This window comes from Podarcis vaucheri (genome assembly GCF_965113315.1).
Source record: "Podarcis vaucheri genome assembly, chromosome: Z".
NCBI classification, from domain to species: Eukaryota; Metazoa; Chordata; class Lepidosauria; order Squamata; family Lacertidae; genus Podarcis; species Podarcis vaucheri.
In genome coordinates, this window is record NC_138758.1 from 5,042,654 (window position 1) to 5,056,143 (window position 13,490).

The window sequence follows — 13,490 nt, forward strand, 5'->3', positions numbered from 1 at the left end:
GATGGCATCCTTCTGTCTCAAGAGACAATGGACTGCATCTCTGGGGGGTGAAGTCAAACCATTGCATTAGTAGTGCCAAAGTGACCTCTCCAGGGCACAACCCTGACAACAAGACACGCCCCCCCCCCGGCCTTGCTGAAGTGGTCCAAAGGAAAGCAGAGCAATATGTACCTCCCTGTATCCAAAGATCTCAGGGAAGTTCACAAGATAAAAATACAGGATAAAAGCACAAAGATAAATAGTTAAAACAAAAACAAAACAACTCCCCCCCCCATACATGTAAAGGGCCATAGAACAATAATCAGTAAAAGACCTCGTTGAAAAGGAACATTTTCACCTAGCGCGTAAATATCTATAATGAAGGCACCCGGCGAACATCCCTGGGGAGAGGATTCCTCAAATGGGGAGCCACTGCAGAGAAGGCCCGTTCTCATGTTGCCACCCTACAGACCTCTCATGGAAGAGGCACATGAAGAAGCACCTCAGGTGATGATCACTGGGTGCAGGTCAGTTCATATGGGGAGAGGCGGTCCTTGAGTATTGTGGTCCTGAGCTGTTTAAGTGTAAGGTTTGTTTCCTAGCATTCAGATATGGGATTTGCCCTGCTTAATGGTCCAGGTCATGAGAGTTTGGTTAAAGGGAAAAGAATAGGACTATAAAATTTAATATAGGGGTACAATAATAAAAGAAATATATTCTCCTCGTTTTATTGGTGCAAAAGCCAATTTATATACTCAACAATTAGGTGGCGCAGCTTCTCCAACACTGTACCATTGCAGGAGGATGTTTGTGTGTGCGTGTTCTGATTGCTCCTGCTTCTTCACAACAAAAGAAAGAACTCAGTTGTACATGAAGCAGTTGTGCTGTAGAGGAAAAAGATGCTGTGCTTTCTCACTTCTTCACTGACAGGCTGCTTCAGCAAACTGGCCACACCTCTTTAAAGGCACAAGGGACATTGCCTGCTTTGCACCTGATGAACCGAAATTGGATCTCGCACTGAAACTGCCAATGGGGAAGTGCAAACGCTGCAATGATGGGGGCTGGGAGATGCTTCTGGTAGAGACATTCAGCCGAAAAGGCATATGGAGAAAACTCTTTTGGGTGTGTGGACAACTGACAGTTGAAAGAAGGCCAAATTCTCTTATTATCACAGAGATAGAAAGGCTTAGATATACAGTATCTGAGAACTGCAGCTGATGAATTTTGTTCTCCACTACTCCTTAATAATATCCTAAATTATGGAATTGTTAGAGCTTCATACATGCATAAACTGTCTGTCTCCAAATCAAGGAGAGCATTCATGTGCTACTCTCTGCATTGATAAACAGATGATTTAATAATATCCTGGTCAACGAATGTCATTTTCTGTGTGTAGCTGCAGCAGCAGAGTATCTTGATCAGGTTCTTTTGCTTTGTAACTTGTACAATGAGTGCACATTGAGGGACTGATTCTCTCCCTATGAAGAACCCTGCTAGGAAGATCTTCTGCAGATTTGGAACTGTTTTGCTTCAGGAATGTTTCTTCCCATATTACACAAGAGGTTGCAAAAAAGATTTAAAAATTATCTGACTTCAGTGCAGGTTAGGAGAAATGTTTTGGTGGATTCTCAGTTTAAATTTTTTTTAACCAGTTGTACGACTTCAATAGTGTATTTAATTTTATCAGTCCATCGCCACAGCAAACATTTCATTCAATTCAACTCTTTCCCCCCTTCTTCTTACCTTCTGTAGCCTTGTTTATAGCTGCAAGGGTATTCAGTACCTGGGGGAAATTGTCTCCCGTGTATAGATCATGTGCATCAAACAACTGTGGCCAGAAAAAGAGAGAGAGAGAGAGAGAGAAAGGAACATCAGGTCAGTCATCCAAGCTCCCACTTTGCAGCCATATTAAATGAATGAGACGAAGCTATCAAGACATAATCAAAAAATACATTTTAAAACTCATAAAAATGTGGCAAGCTTTCAAGTTCTCCAGAACACCTCAGCAGGCAAGTGGGGTAGAAAAGCTTTAAAAATATATAGAAAAAGGAGGCTAGAATTATTTGACCCACTGCTTTGCACTCAGAAGATCTGAGGTTCAATCCCTGGCATCTCCAGTTTAAAAAGAAAATGGAAGCAGAAGATATTATGCCTCTGCTTGACCCTTGGCAGCAGCTGCCAGTCAGTGCAGGAAATACATAGTAGATGGGCAAATTGCCTGCTCTGGTAAAATGCAGCTCTTAGGTTCTCCCTTGGTGCTGCCAGGACCGCACTCAGGACAATGAGCCTGAGGGCCCTCTAAATGCAGCTAGGGCTGGCACAGCACATTTTAAATAAGGCAAAGAGGGGAGATGTCACCTACAGGTGGGCGTGTTCCACAAGAACATTAAGTCCAGAGTTTGAAAGTGCTTAACTGCATTACTGCTTCCTGCCTTCCGAAAAAGACTGGAACCATAAGCATCACATTGCTGGTCTAAAAGAGAACTGGGCTTTCACTCCAGTTCCCAGGGTTTCTGTGCAGAGATGCCGGGGGTAATGACCTCACTGTAGTATGCCCTTAGGAGAATCCTAGCTAATGTGACCCTAGTCTTTCTCTAGCTTCAGCTACCCACCATTCTGCCCTGAGCTCAGAGTCCATGGTGGACAAGCATTTGCCTTCAGCCTCAGCTTCCCATCCGTACAACAGTACCAGATACCTTTTGTTGTTGATGATGTTTGGTGCAGGTCATTTCGCTGTTTCGTGCTGATCTTTCATTTTAAGCAAATAAAGACACAGGGTCTGAACACTGGCCTACACTGCAGGGGTGCTGTGAGGGCAAGCGTGCTAAATGCCATCATGTGTCTTTTTTAAATAAAACAAAAAACGAGTTGTATCCAATGCTAGTCCTATTCAGAGTAGACCCATTGGAATGAATGATTGCGACTTACTTAGGTCCATTAATTTCAAAGGGTCTACTTGGAGTAGGTCAGAACCCATAGTGTATTAAAGGAAATAAACATTTCCCTCTCCCTCCTTCCTTCCGAATGTCTGTTTTGAACTACATGAAAAAATTACGCAGAGTTTACCAATCAACAAATTCTTTAAAAGCAACAGGTTAGTTTTTTAGAAAAAAAATTCTTTTGCCAGTGAGCACGTCCTGCCTCGTGACAAAAGTCTCAGTGGTTTGTGCAATACTAGATGTGTGCAGGGCAGGGAGGAAGGAACATCTCGCTCCCCATGCCAGCAATTTTGCAGCTGTACCCCTTGAGAACTGCCAGTTGCCTCTGTGGCTTTGGCTTTCATGAAGGCTCTCCTTGGTGGCCACGCTGAGACCACAAGGCAGGCAAGCGTTTCTCCAACCGCGCCCTCAGGCTCCAAACTATAATTTGAATCGGGAGGGGAGGGGGCAAGTTTATTTTCAGCCTATCTGCACAGCCGACTGCAAAGTGGGCAATGAAATCATACTGAAGTGTGTGCTGGGTTGTGGGTAATTTTGCGCCAATCCGCCTCTCCCTTTCACCCACAATTTGGCTCCCTTGAAACATCTGGAGTTAATGAAGCTGCAGGGAATTTTGGGCCATGTATCTCCTAGTGTCTTGCTCCCTATGCATGGCTTTCCTCAAGGCCTGAGCTACGTGGGGATAGTCTTGGAAGGGAGGGTGCAATTGGCTTTATTTATTTTTATTACAGATAACGACCATTTTCTGTGGGGAGGACATTCCCAGCCCCGCACTGCCCATGCATGTCAGTGGAGCATGCATGAGCTCCTTACACCCTGCTATGCCCCCTACCCTGCTCTGCCAGTCACTTCTGGGTTGTGGTGATGCACATGCGCATAGTCATGCACATGTCGGACAAGCGTAAAAAGGTTGTTGCCTGTACGGTTATTACCATCCCACAAAAGCAGCTCATGCCAAACAAACAAAAACCCCATCCGATTTTAAATACAAGTAAAGACCACAGGTTTTATTCAATTGAGTCCTACTCAGAGTAGATCCAGTGAAGTTACCGGACCTAAGTTAGTTGTGTCCATTAAATACAGCGCAACAGCAAACCTTCTACCCTCCAAACATGCCAGGGAAGGGGAAATTCCTAATAAGAGGCCTTGAGGGACAGAAAAGTATCTCTCAGCACCCTTTGAAAGGAGGTAGGAGAGGGCAGGACAGAGCTTCATGGGAAGAGAATTCAGGAAATGTGGATGGGGCCACCACCCAAAAAGCCCTGGGCCTGTTAGCCAGTCACTCTGATCTCCCCAGTGAATGAGTCAAAGAGCTAGATTTCTGAAGATGACTGTAAGACCCTTGTAGACTCTTATGTATGGTTGTAGTCAGGTGATGGTCAGTGTTGGTCATGCTCAGACAAGACCCCCTGAAATCAGTGGGTTTGGTTTATATACCCCTTGATGTCAAGGATGTTAATGAGTTAGCTGGGTATCACCCACCCCTCCTGGTTTTGCTGAACTACATATCCCACAAATCCCAGTCAGCATGGCTAACAGTTAAAGCTGACGGGCGGGAATTGTAGTCCAACATCTGGAATCCCAAAATGTTAAAGACCACTTTCAGGGGGCCTGCTCCAGCTGTTTAGGGCTACAGGAAGCTGCCTTGGTCTTCCGAGCTCCATGTTGCCAAGTGACGGCGGATCGCCAGGATTTCAAACAGAGAGTCTTTCCCAGGAAAGGGACTTTTTTGGTAGCAGAACCCTCCTCACCTGATACCTTCTCAGAAACAACAGGCAAACATATTTTCATTCACCCAGGCTTTTAAATTTTATTTTATGTTGCCTCTATTATGTCAATTGACTGTATATAGCCGAGGCCTTCACAATGAATGACAAAGGGCAAAAGCAAGGCAAAATCACACAACTGAAGTCTGTAAGAGTTTATAGCATAAAAGTTTAAAATTTCAATGCATTAACATAACTGGAGCAAAGCTTCTTAGCTCCCAGAGCAAATTTGGCTACTAGGTGTTGTAATTTGCATATATTTATTGGCTAAGAGCTCAACTATCACTTCCGGGACCGGGGGGGGGGGTGTCGATCTGAGAACCAAGAAAAAATAGGAGAGAATAATTTTTCTCTCGGTATCATATATAAAGGGCAAAACAACGGAAAGTGTATGATATCCTGATTTCATCCATAGTCCCATGGACTGCAAGAAGATCAAACCTATACATTCTGAAGGAAATCAGCCCTGAGTGCTCACTGGAAGGACAGATCCTGAAGCTGAGCCTCCAATACTTTGGCCACCTCATGAGAAGAGAAGACTCCCTCAAAAAGACCCTGATGTTGGGAAAGATGGAGGGCACAAGGAGAAGGGGATGACAGAGGACGAGATGGTTGGACAGTGTTCTTGAAGCTACCAGCGTGAGTTTGACCAAACTGCGGGAGGCAGTGGAAGACAGGAGTGCCTGGCGTGCTCTGGTCCAGGGGGTCATGAAGAGGCGGACACGACTAAACGACTCAACAACAACAACAACATGCCATATGAGCTATTCCTATGTTTCTCCCCTCTAAGGATGCTGAGAGCATCTGCTGGAACCTACCGTATTTACTCGAGTCTAATGTACCATCAAATCTAATGCAAACCTTAATTTTCGCAACGTAATTTGGCCAAAAAAGGTGAGCATTAGATTCGGGTAATTTCAGTAAGTTCAACAAAGGCCCTACATAAAGAAAGTGCTCCTCCTCCCCACTGTCTTTTGATGTCCATTGATGATTTTGAACTACTCCATGTTGTGCTTCTAAACATTGTTCTGCTGTAAGTCACGTAAGGATTATGTACCAATAAGTGGCTACATAAAGGTAAAGGGACCCCTGACCATTAGGTCCAGTCATGACCAACTCTGGGGTTGCTGTGCTCATCTTGGTTTATTGGCCAAGGGAGCTGGTGTAAAGCTTCCGGGTCATGTGGCCAGCAGGACTAAGCCGCTTCTGGCGAACCAGAGCAACGCACGGAAACTCTGTTTACCTTCCCGCCAGAGCGGTACCTATTTATCTACTTACACTTTGACGTGCTTTCAAACTGCTAGGTTGGCAGGAGCAGGGACTGAGCAACAGGAGCTCACCCCGTCGCAGGGATTCGAACCGCCCACCTTCTGATCAGCAAGCCCTAGGCTCTATGGTTTAACCCACAGTGCCACCCGCGTCCCAAGTAGCTACATAAATTCATTTAAATAATAATAGCTGCAGGTGACCCTTTAGAGATGCTTAGGTTGAAGTGCACCCTATGCTTCTATAAAAATGCCTGTGTGTTCTCTCTCCCTCTCTGTGTGACTTTTCAGCCATAAATGCTTTCATCCATGTGAGCAGTTGTGGAGCAGGAACAGGCAGATGTTCGCTCACATAGAATGACAGAAAAATCTTAGGGTTGGAAGAAACCCCAAACGATAATCTACTAGTCCAACCCCACTGCAATGCAGAAATCTCAACTAGAGCATTCAAGATAGAAGGCCATCCAACCTCTGCTTAAAAACCCCCAAGGAAGGAGAGTCTGCAACCTCCCGAGGGAGATCGTTCCAATGCAGAACGGCTCTTGCCGTCAGAAAGTTCTTCCTGATGTTTAGTCAGAATCTCCTTTCTTGTAACTTAAAGCCATTGGTTCAGGTCCTACTCTATGGAACAGGAGAAAACAAGCTTGCTCCGTCTTCCATGGCCCTTGAGATACTTGACAATGGCTATCATATCTCCCCAGTCTCCTCTTCTCCAGACTAAACATACCCAGCTCCTTCAACCTTTCCTCATCAGCCTTGGTTTCCAGACCCTTTATCATCTTGGTTGCCTTCCTCTGCACACCTTCCAGTTTGTCAACATCATTCTTAAATTGTGGCACCCAGAACTGGACACAGTATTCCAGGTGTGGTCTGACCAAGGCAGAAGTGGTACTATAGCCAAGTGCTACTATAATTTCCCTTCATATGGATGCTAGACTTCTGTTGATGCAGCCTAAAATAGCATTTGCCCTCTTTTTGCTGCTGCATTTCAGTGTTGACATGAACACTTTATTTAGAGGAGGGGTTGTAGCTCAGTAGTAGAGCACCTGTCTTGCATGCAGAAGATCCCAGGTTCAATCCCTGGCCTCTTCTTCCCTCTGTCGGAGACTCTAAAGGGTGGCTGCCAGTCAGCCAACCAACCAGAGTCAGTCAACATGGTGGTGTCCTGACCATTGGATATGTTGTTTGGGGCTGATCAGGCCTGGGATCCAACAATATCTAGAGGGCACTGTTTTGGCTATCCATTATAATGGTCAGTGTTCTTTAACCCCCAAGGAATTCTTGGACTACAACCCTCATAATCCCCAGCTGGCTTAGCCAATGGTCAGAGAAGATGCAAATGGCATTATTCATTCATTCATTCATTCATTCATTTCATAGTGTTTATACACCGTTTCCTTGTGTAAAAAAACACACACCCTCAAAGTGGTTTACAAAACATAAAATTATAGAATCAAAAAGAACTCACAACCAGACTTTAAAACATACAAATGTTAAATACCCCACCAAGCTCCCACCTGCCTAGATGGGCCCCCTTTGGTCTGATCCAGGAGGGCTCTTCTTGCATTCCTGTTTGTTTGTTTGTTTGTTTTAAAAAAGCAACAACAACAATCTTTATTACAGTCCAGAGACCCAACAAATCGTTACAAAGCAATACACAATTCATACAGCCTACCTCCAGGTTAAACAAGCAATTTGTTCAGAATATAGGGATCATTGGTTCTTGCAACCACCGATAAAAACTTTGCCACAGCTAATGTTCTAACATTTGTCCAGTCTTCCAATAGAAACCTGACATAGTGAGCCTCTGACTTTCCTGGGAAAGGTACCAGCAAGGGTAGTATCAGTTCAGCCCTGGCTTGCTCATATTTTGCACAGTGCAGTGCAACAAAATATGTTTTATGGAATCGATGTCTTGAGCACACCAGCAAAGTCTGTCCTGGTGAGGAGCTCCTCTCAACCTGCCATCCAACACTGCAGAAGGAAAGACATTTAGTCTGGCTTTGGTGAAAAACCTTCGATAGTTTGGTACTGTCAGGTTTTTAATGTAAGATGTTAACTTAAAGACATGCCCATATTGTACTCCTACTGCCAGCGGACTGCAGGCTGCGTGTGATCGAGATTGCAAGTCACTGGGTGCATTATCCCATAATCTTTGCTTTACGTCTTTTGGGTGCCTTCATAACCCAGGTAATACAGTTGGGGGGGTGACAGACCAATAGAGGTGGCTTTTTCTGCCATGGTTTTCTGCCATTTACTGACAAATTCCTCATTGGTCAGGTGTTGGTACCGACATTGAGCTCTGCCTTAACTGTTCAGAGATCCTGAGGAACCATTCCTGCTTTAAAACTCACAGGTGGCCCATGAATAATGGAGAAGCAAGACTGAAGTCAACCTACCTATGGCTGGTGTACAGGTCTTCACACAAAAGCCACTGTGTCATAACTGTCCATGTCTTGTGGATTTTATTTTTCAGGAACAACCCACCAGTAACCAGCAGGAGTAGAATATTCTGCTCACAGATCTTTCCTGAAAGCTCCCTTTCAGCATTTTGCTTCTATGCAGTAGCAGAACTAGATGCCTTCATCTGCCCCAGCTGCAACAAAACATGTCTCTCCCGTATTGGTCTCTACAATCACAGCAGGCACTGCAACCTCCCAACAGATTGACCTCACCCCCAAAGGCGCACTCCTCCGTTGTCTCCTGAGACAGACCGATGCCAACAACAAACAACCAGGCTAGGTGTGCACTGCACTTAACACACACCCCCGCAACATGTATATAAAATAGAATTTTCTAGGTATTCTTAAAAGCTAGAAATTTGGCTGGGTTCGGGTGGGGGTTGTTTTTGTTTTTTTTTTAAGGAAATTCAGGTAAGTGAATTGTTCCCAACTCCAAAATATGGGCTGCTGTGGAATACAGACAGCCTTTCATATATATAATCTTCTCTGAGAAAACACACAAATTATGAGTCTATCAGACGTTGGTTTGGAAGAAACACATTTATCCCAGTTTCTGGAATTTTCAGCCTTTCAGTGCAGGCTGATCCATTGTCCACCAAGCTCATTTGGCCCCCAGGTACCCCCCCCCCGCCTGCCTTCCTATGTACAATCAGTCCAGGGGTTGCCCTGGCTGTCAGTCAGCAAACCCCCCCCCCCTCAGTATTGCTCTTGTAGAGTTTTTAGTCCAGCAACATCTGGAGGGCCATAAATTTTCCCCACCTCTATGGCAGTTTCATGCAGAAAAGCCACATACACCTGGGAGGTGTGGATCATAAGAAGTCAGACACAGAAAACGCAAACACTCAGCACATGCCAGAATGGACAGAAAAGGCAGACATCTGTGGATGCAATGGATAGGGGATGTTTCACTGGGGGTGTTGGTTTGGGTGTGGCAAAGTGGGGTTCTCTGGTGGTCTTTCACATCCCCCACTGCGAGAAAGAAGTGTTAGAGACCAAGGCAGTCCTATGCAAGCCTGTAACTCTCCCAAAGCATGTGCAATTGAAATAGCCCCATACTGTGCTCCTGCTTAGGGGTGCCTCCACTGCTGTTTCCCATGTGTCCAATTTTAGCCTTGTAAGCTCATCTGGGCAGGGACCTGCTCCTGTTCCTGCTCTGTAAAGTCCCCGTGCGGAGTGCCCCGTGCTCTTGCCCGCTGCAGGGTAGAAAGCGGTGTAATAAAGCGGGGAGGGAAGGCAAGTAGACGAGGCAAGAGACCCTAGTGAGGGAGAAGGAAGGAGGGCACAGGAAGTTAGAAGCCTGGAGGGGAAGCATGGGGACAACTGACCCTCGTATGTAGGTCCGGGCAGGAAAGAGCTGAAGCTCTCCCGGCCAAAAAGACCAAGCACTCACCGGCCAGAGAGGGGAAAGTAAGCTTCCCAACGGAGGGACAGATCTCAGAAGAGACCAGCTGATGAGAAGCAAAGGGAAGGTGGATGGGAGACTTGAAGGGCGCAGGCAGACATCTGGGTATCTGCAAGCGGAGATGGCGGGGGTGCAGAAGGGGCTTGCTGAGGCGCGCAAAGTATGGGCGCCCCTGCTATGGAGAAGAGGGGGCGCAGGAAAGGCGAGGCGAACGCGGCGGTGGGGCGACGCCGAGCCCATGAATGGAGGGTCTTAGGAGGAAGGGGGGATCGGAGGAAAAGTTGGAGAAGAAGGAGGGGGCGGCCAAGCACTCACCCGGCTGCTCAGGCTCTGCTCCGCGAACGTCCCATGTTGGCAGCAATCGCCGCCGCTGGGTGCAGCAGACGGAGGGCCGGGGAGGCGCCGCGCTCTGACCCGGAGCTGGATCGCAGGCGGGCGGCGCAAGGAAGGGGAAGTGGCAGGCGGCGGCGGCGGCGGCAAGGCAGGCAGGGTCGGGACTCGGGAGCACCACCCCCAGCCGAGCCGGGAGTCCCCGAGGTGCGGAGGGGAGGAGGAGGAGAAGGAAAGCCAGCTGCCCGCTGCCGAAGCCTGCGCGCACTCACCCGCCCCCTTCCTCGCGCCTCCTTCAGCGTCGCTTCAAAACTCGGGGCGGGAGCAAAGAGCGTCGGGGCGTGCGCAGAGTGCCTTCTCTCCTGCAGGCAGTAGAGCGAAGGCGCGCTCTCTCTCGCGCGCACACACATTGGACTGTTAGTAGTAGGACGCAAATGGTTCCTTCTCCACAAGGGTCTGTCAGAGCTTGACGAACCCTGCGGGGAGCCGGGATATGGGTTCTATTATGATTTTGTTGAAATTCCTGCACTGCAGAGGGTTGGAGTTGACGACCTTCAGGGGACCCTCCCAACTCTACAATTCTATGATTCCAGGAACATGGGCAGCTGTGTAGCTCAGTATTGCCTACCCTGAATGGCAGCGGCTGTCCAGGGTGTCAGGCACGGACTCATTTCCCAGTGCTGCGTGGAGATGCCAGCGGGGATTGGACCTGGAAAGCAGCTCCACTGCTGAGATGCAGTTCTTCCTACCCTTTGCCCAGAGTTTTACTTGCTGGAAATAAGGGTTTGATGGGGGGGGGCGGCGGTGCCTTTGTGTCTGTCTGCACATGTCATCCTTTCCTGTCGGGAGCTTATGGTGGCATGCCTGGCTTTCACGCTAACATTTTGCCCTTACAACAGCCCTGTGAGGTAAGACAGCCAGAGAGGCAGAGAGAGGTTGCTCCAAGACTGTCATATCAGGTCCATTATAAGTACTAAGGGTATCCCAAGAAACAGGGATTTCAAGAAGATGTAGGGTGCTTCCTTGCCTCACACACACACACAGAGAGAGAGAGAGAGAGAGAGCATGAGACTCTTAATCCCAGGGACATGGGTTCAAGCCCCAAACTGGGCAAAGGATTTGACGACCCTTGTGGTCCTTTCCAACTCTAAAATGTTAGGATTCTCTAACATCCAGGGGTCTAGCTTTCTCCAAGGCATGTAAGGCCAGGGATAGCCAAGAAAAGAGTACATCTGAGCGTGCGCCAGCATTTATATATCTCTATATTTATATCCCGCTTTCCTGCCTAGGAGCTCAAAAGTGGCATCAATGGTTGCTTCCCACCATCCGTTTTACACTCATAAGGTTAGACCAGAAGACTGCTGTGTACACACCATACCTTTGAAGCACACCCAGAACAAACCCCCTCCCTGAAAGAATCCTAGGGAACTATAGTTAAAGGTGCTGGGAATTGTAGCTCTGTGAGGGGTAAACTACAGTTTCCAGAATTTGTTGGTATAGTCTGTATGCAGTCAGTGGCTGGCCCAACAAGCCACACCCAGTGGGCTTGTATTTTCTTCTGGGGATGTGTTAAAACCTTCTGCATGCCGATTTATTTATAAGCATCCAGCACCACCAGCCAAATGCAGCTCAGAAGCAGTTTCTCCCAACCTGCCTGCTCCTTGTCAACCTTCCCTGTTTCGTCTCTCAGCAAAACCCTGTCGGATTTATCTTCATGGTCTGCCAGTGCGTGGCTAAGCTTTGGCTGGGTCATCAGTGAGATGTGGCCATCTCCAGCATTATTACCTTAAAAAAATCAAATCATGGGTTTCCCAAGGCATTTGGTGGCTGCAGAACGCTGGTCCTGGCAACCCCGTGACCACGGGATGGAGGAATGTTTTCCGCTGTAGCTCCTGTAGGGTTTTTTTTTTTTTAAAAAAAAATGCAATTGCTTTTGTTTAGAATTCCTTAACCGTTCCAGCATGTTTTTGCTTTGTTTTCAAGTTGCATCCTTGTTTGATGCTGAGTAAATGGAAGGGTATAGATCCAATAAATAATAACCATTTACGCTTGATTGATAGGGACTGCGAGCATGACTCAGTGGAGGGCAAAGCGGGCCTTGGGGGGGGGGGGATGCTGGAATGCCACAATTGACATTTCACAATTCCACATTATGTCAAAATCATCCACTTCTGATGGCTAGATAAAATCCAGGCATCTGCTTTGGTTTTCTATCAAGCCCCTGCTGTGGCGCAGAAATCAAGGGATATTCAGAAGCAATTCTGCCTCAGTGACAGTCACATTAGGCTGCAAAACAGCATTTCCACTTCTCGCATCCCCACCTCTTGTTAGAAGAATTAACTGTTCCCCCACATATGGCACTTGGTGGGAGTTGCCATATGTAGCTACAACTAACTTCTTTTTCTATTATTTTCTTCCTTCTCTTCTCTCCTCTCTCTCTCTCTCTCCTGCTGCTGTCCTGCTGGTACCTTTAAAAAAAACACCAAAAAACCAATTCCCTTCCGGACAAGCTTCCTGGGGGAGTATGCTAGTGCTGGTCAAGGCCAAAGGCCAAAGTGGACAGAGCAACAAATGCTAATTTTTTACCTTTGCAAAGCAGGCTAGTTCACACACTCACAGATGCCCCTCTCCATCCTCCACCTATGCAAGCAAGGGTTAACATTAGAGTTTTCAAGAACATGTTCCAGGCCAGGCAACAGCTCTCCAGGAGGGTGCATAGCAAGGCCAGTAAGGGGGCATGACCTGAGAAGAATCCTAAAGGGGCCCGGAAGGAGACATTGAAAGATACTGGGGCCCAGAAGGAGACATTGGAGCCCCTGGGCCTGGGGCTCCCCCCCCCAAACCCAGCAAAACTAGCATTTCCCAATCTTTGCAATGTTGCAACAACACATCTGTGAAAAGTGGTGTCTTTGATTCTGGACCCTGTGTAGCTTGACTCAAAAGAAGGGCATAATTTGTGCTACAACTCAGCATCCGAATCTATGGTTATGAGTTTGTGGGTGCCATACTCCTTTAATCCCTGGATCTGGCAAGTGTTAGAATTTAATCAAGGCATGGGGTGTTAAGCTGCAGGTCAGACAATTCTAATCTGTAGATCCAGCAAGTGTTAAAAGTTTCATAAATCAGGCTAGCTTCAGCCCCCCCCCCCCCCAGTGTTCATCTGATTGCCCGGGTGACAGGCCACTAAGAGTACAAAGGAAATGGGTCTCTGTGCCAGATGCAAAATGGGTGGGGGCTCTCCTCCAGCTCTTACATACAGTAGTGAGAAGGACCAACCCTGAGTTTGAGGGCAGTTTGCTGTGCTGTGAGATAGAAGCAGAAAAAGGAGTAAGCAGAGGGCTGGAGAG

The 13,490-nt window shown here is 47.2% G+C and overlaps 1 protein-coding gene across 2 annotated transcripts in view; it reads right to left on the bottom strand.

The window, feature by feature from the left end:
- The window catches only part of ARHGEF6 (Rac/Cdc42 guanine nucleotide exchange factor 6), a 75,627-nt gene that overhangs the window by 48,071 nt on the left and 14,066 nt on the right, over positions 1-13,490 (bottom strand). The window contains exons 1-2 of one of the 2 annotated variants that reach the window (XM_082207239.1): positions 10,129-10,353; positions 1,723-1,807 (exon numbers count right to left, since the gene is read on the bottom strand). Coding sequence is in view for 1 of the 2 variants with exons in the window: in XM_082207238.1 (XP_082063364.1) it covers positions 1,723-1,807 (85 nt within the window). In the remaining variant the exon portion in view is untranslated. Of the gene's footprint in view, positions 1-1,722; positions 1,808-10,128; positions 10,354-13,490 lie in introns of those variants that run through there. The other variant, XM_082207238.1, reaches the window with a different exon arrangement.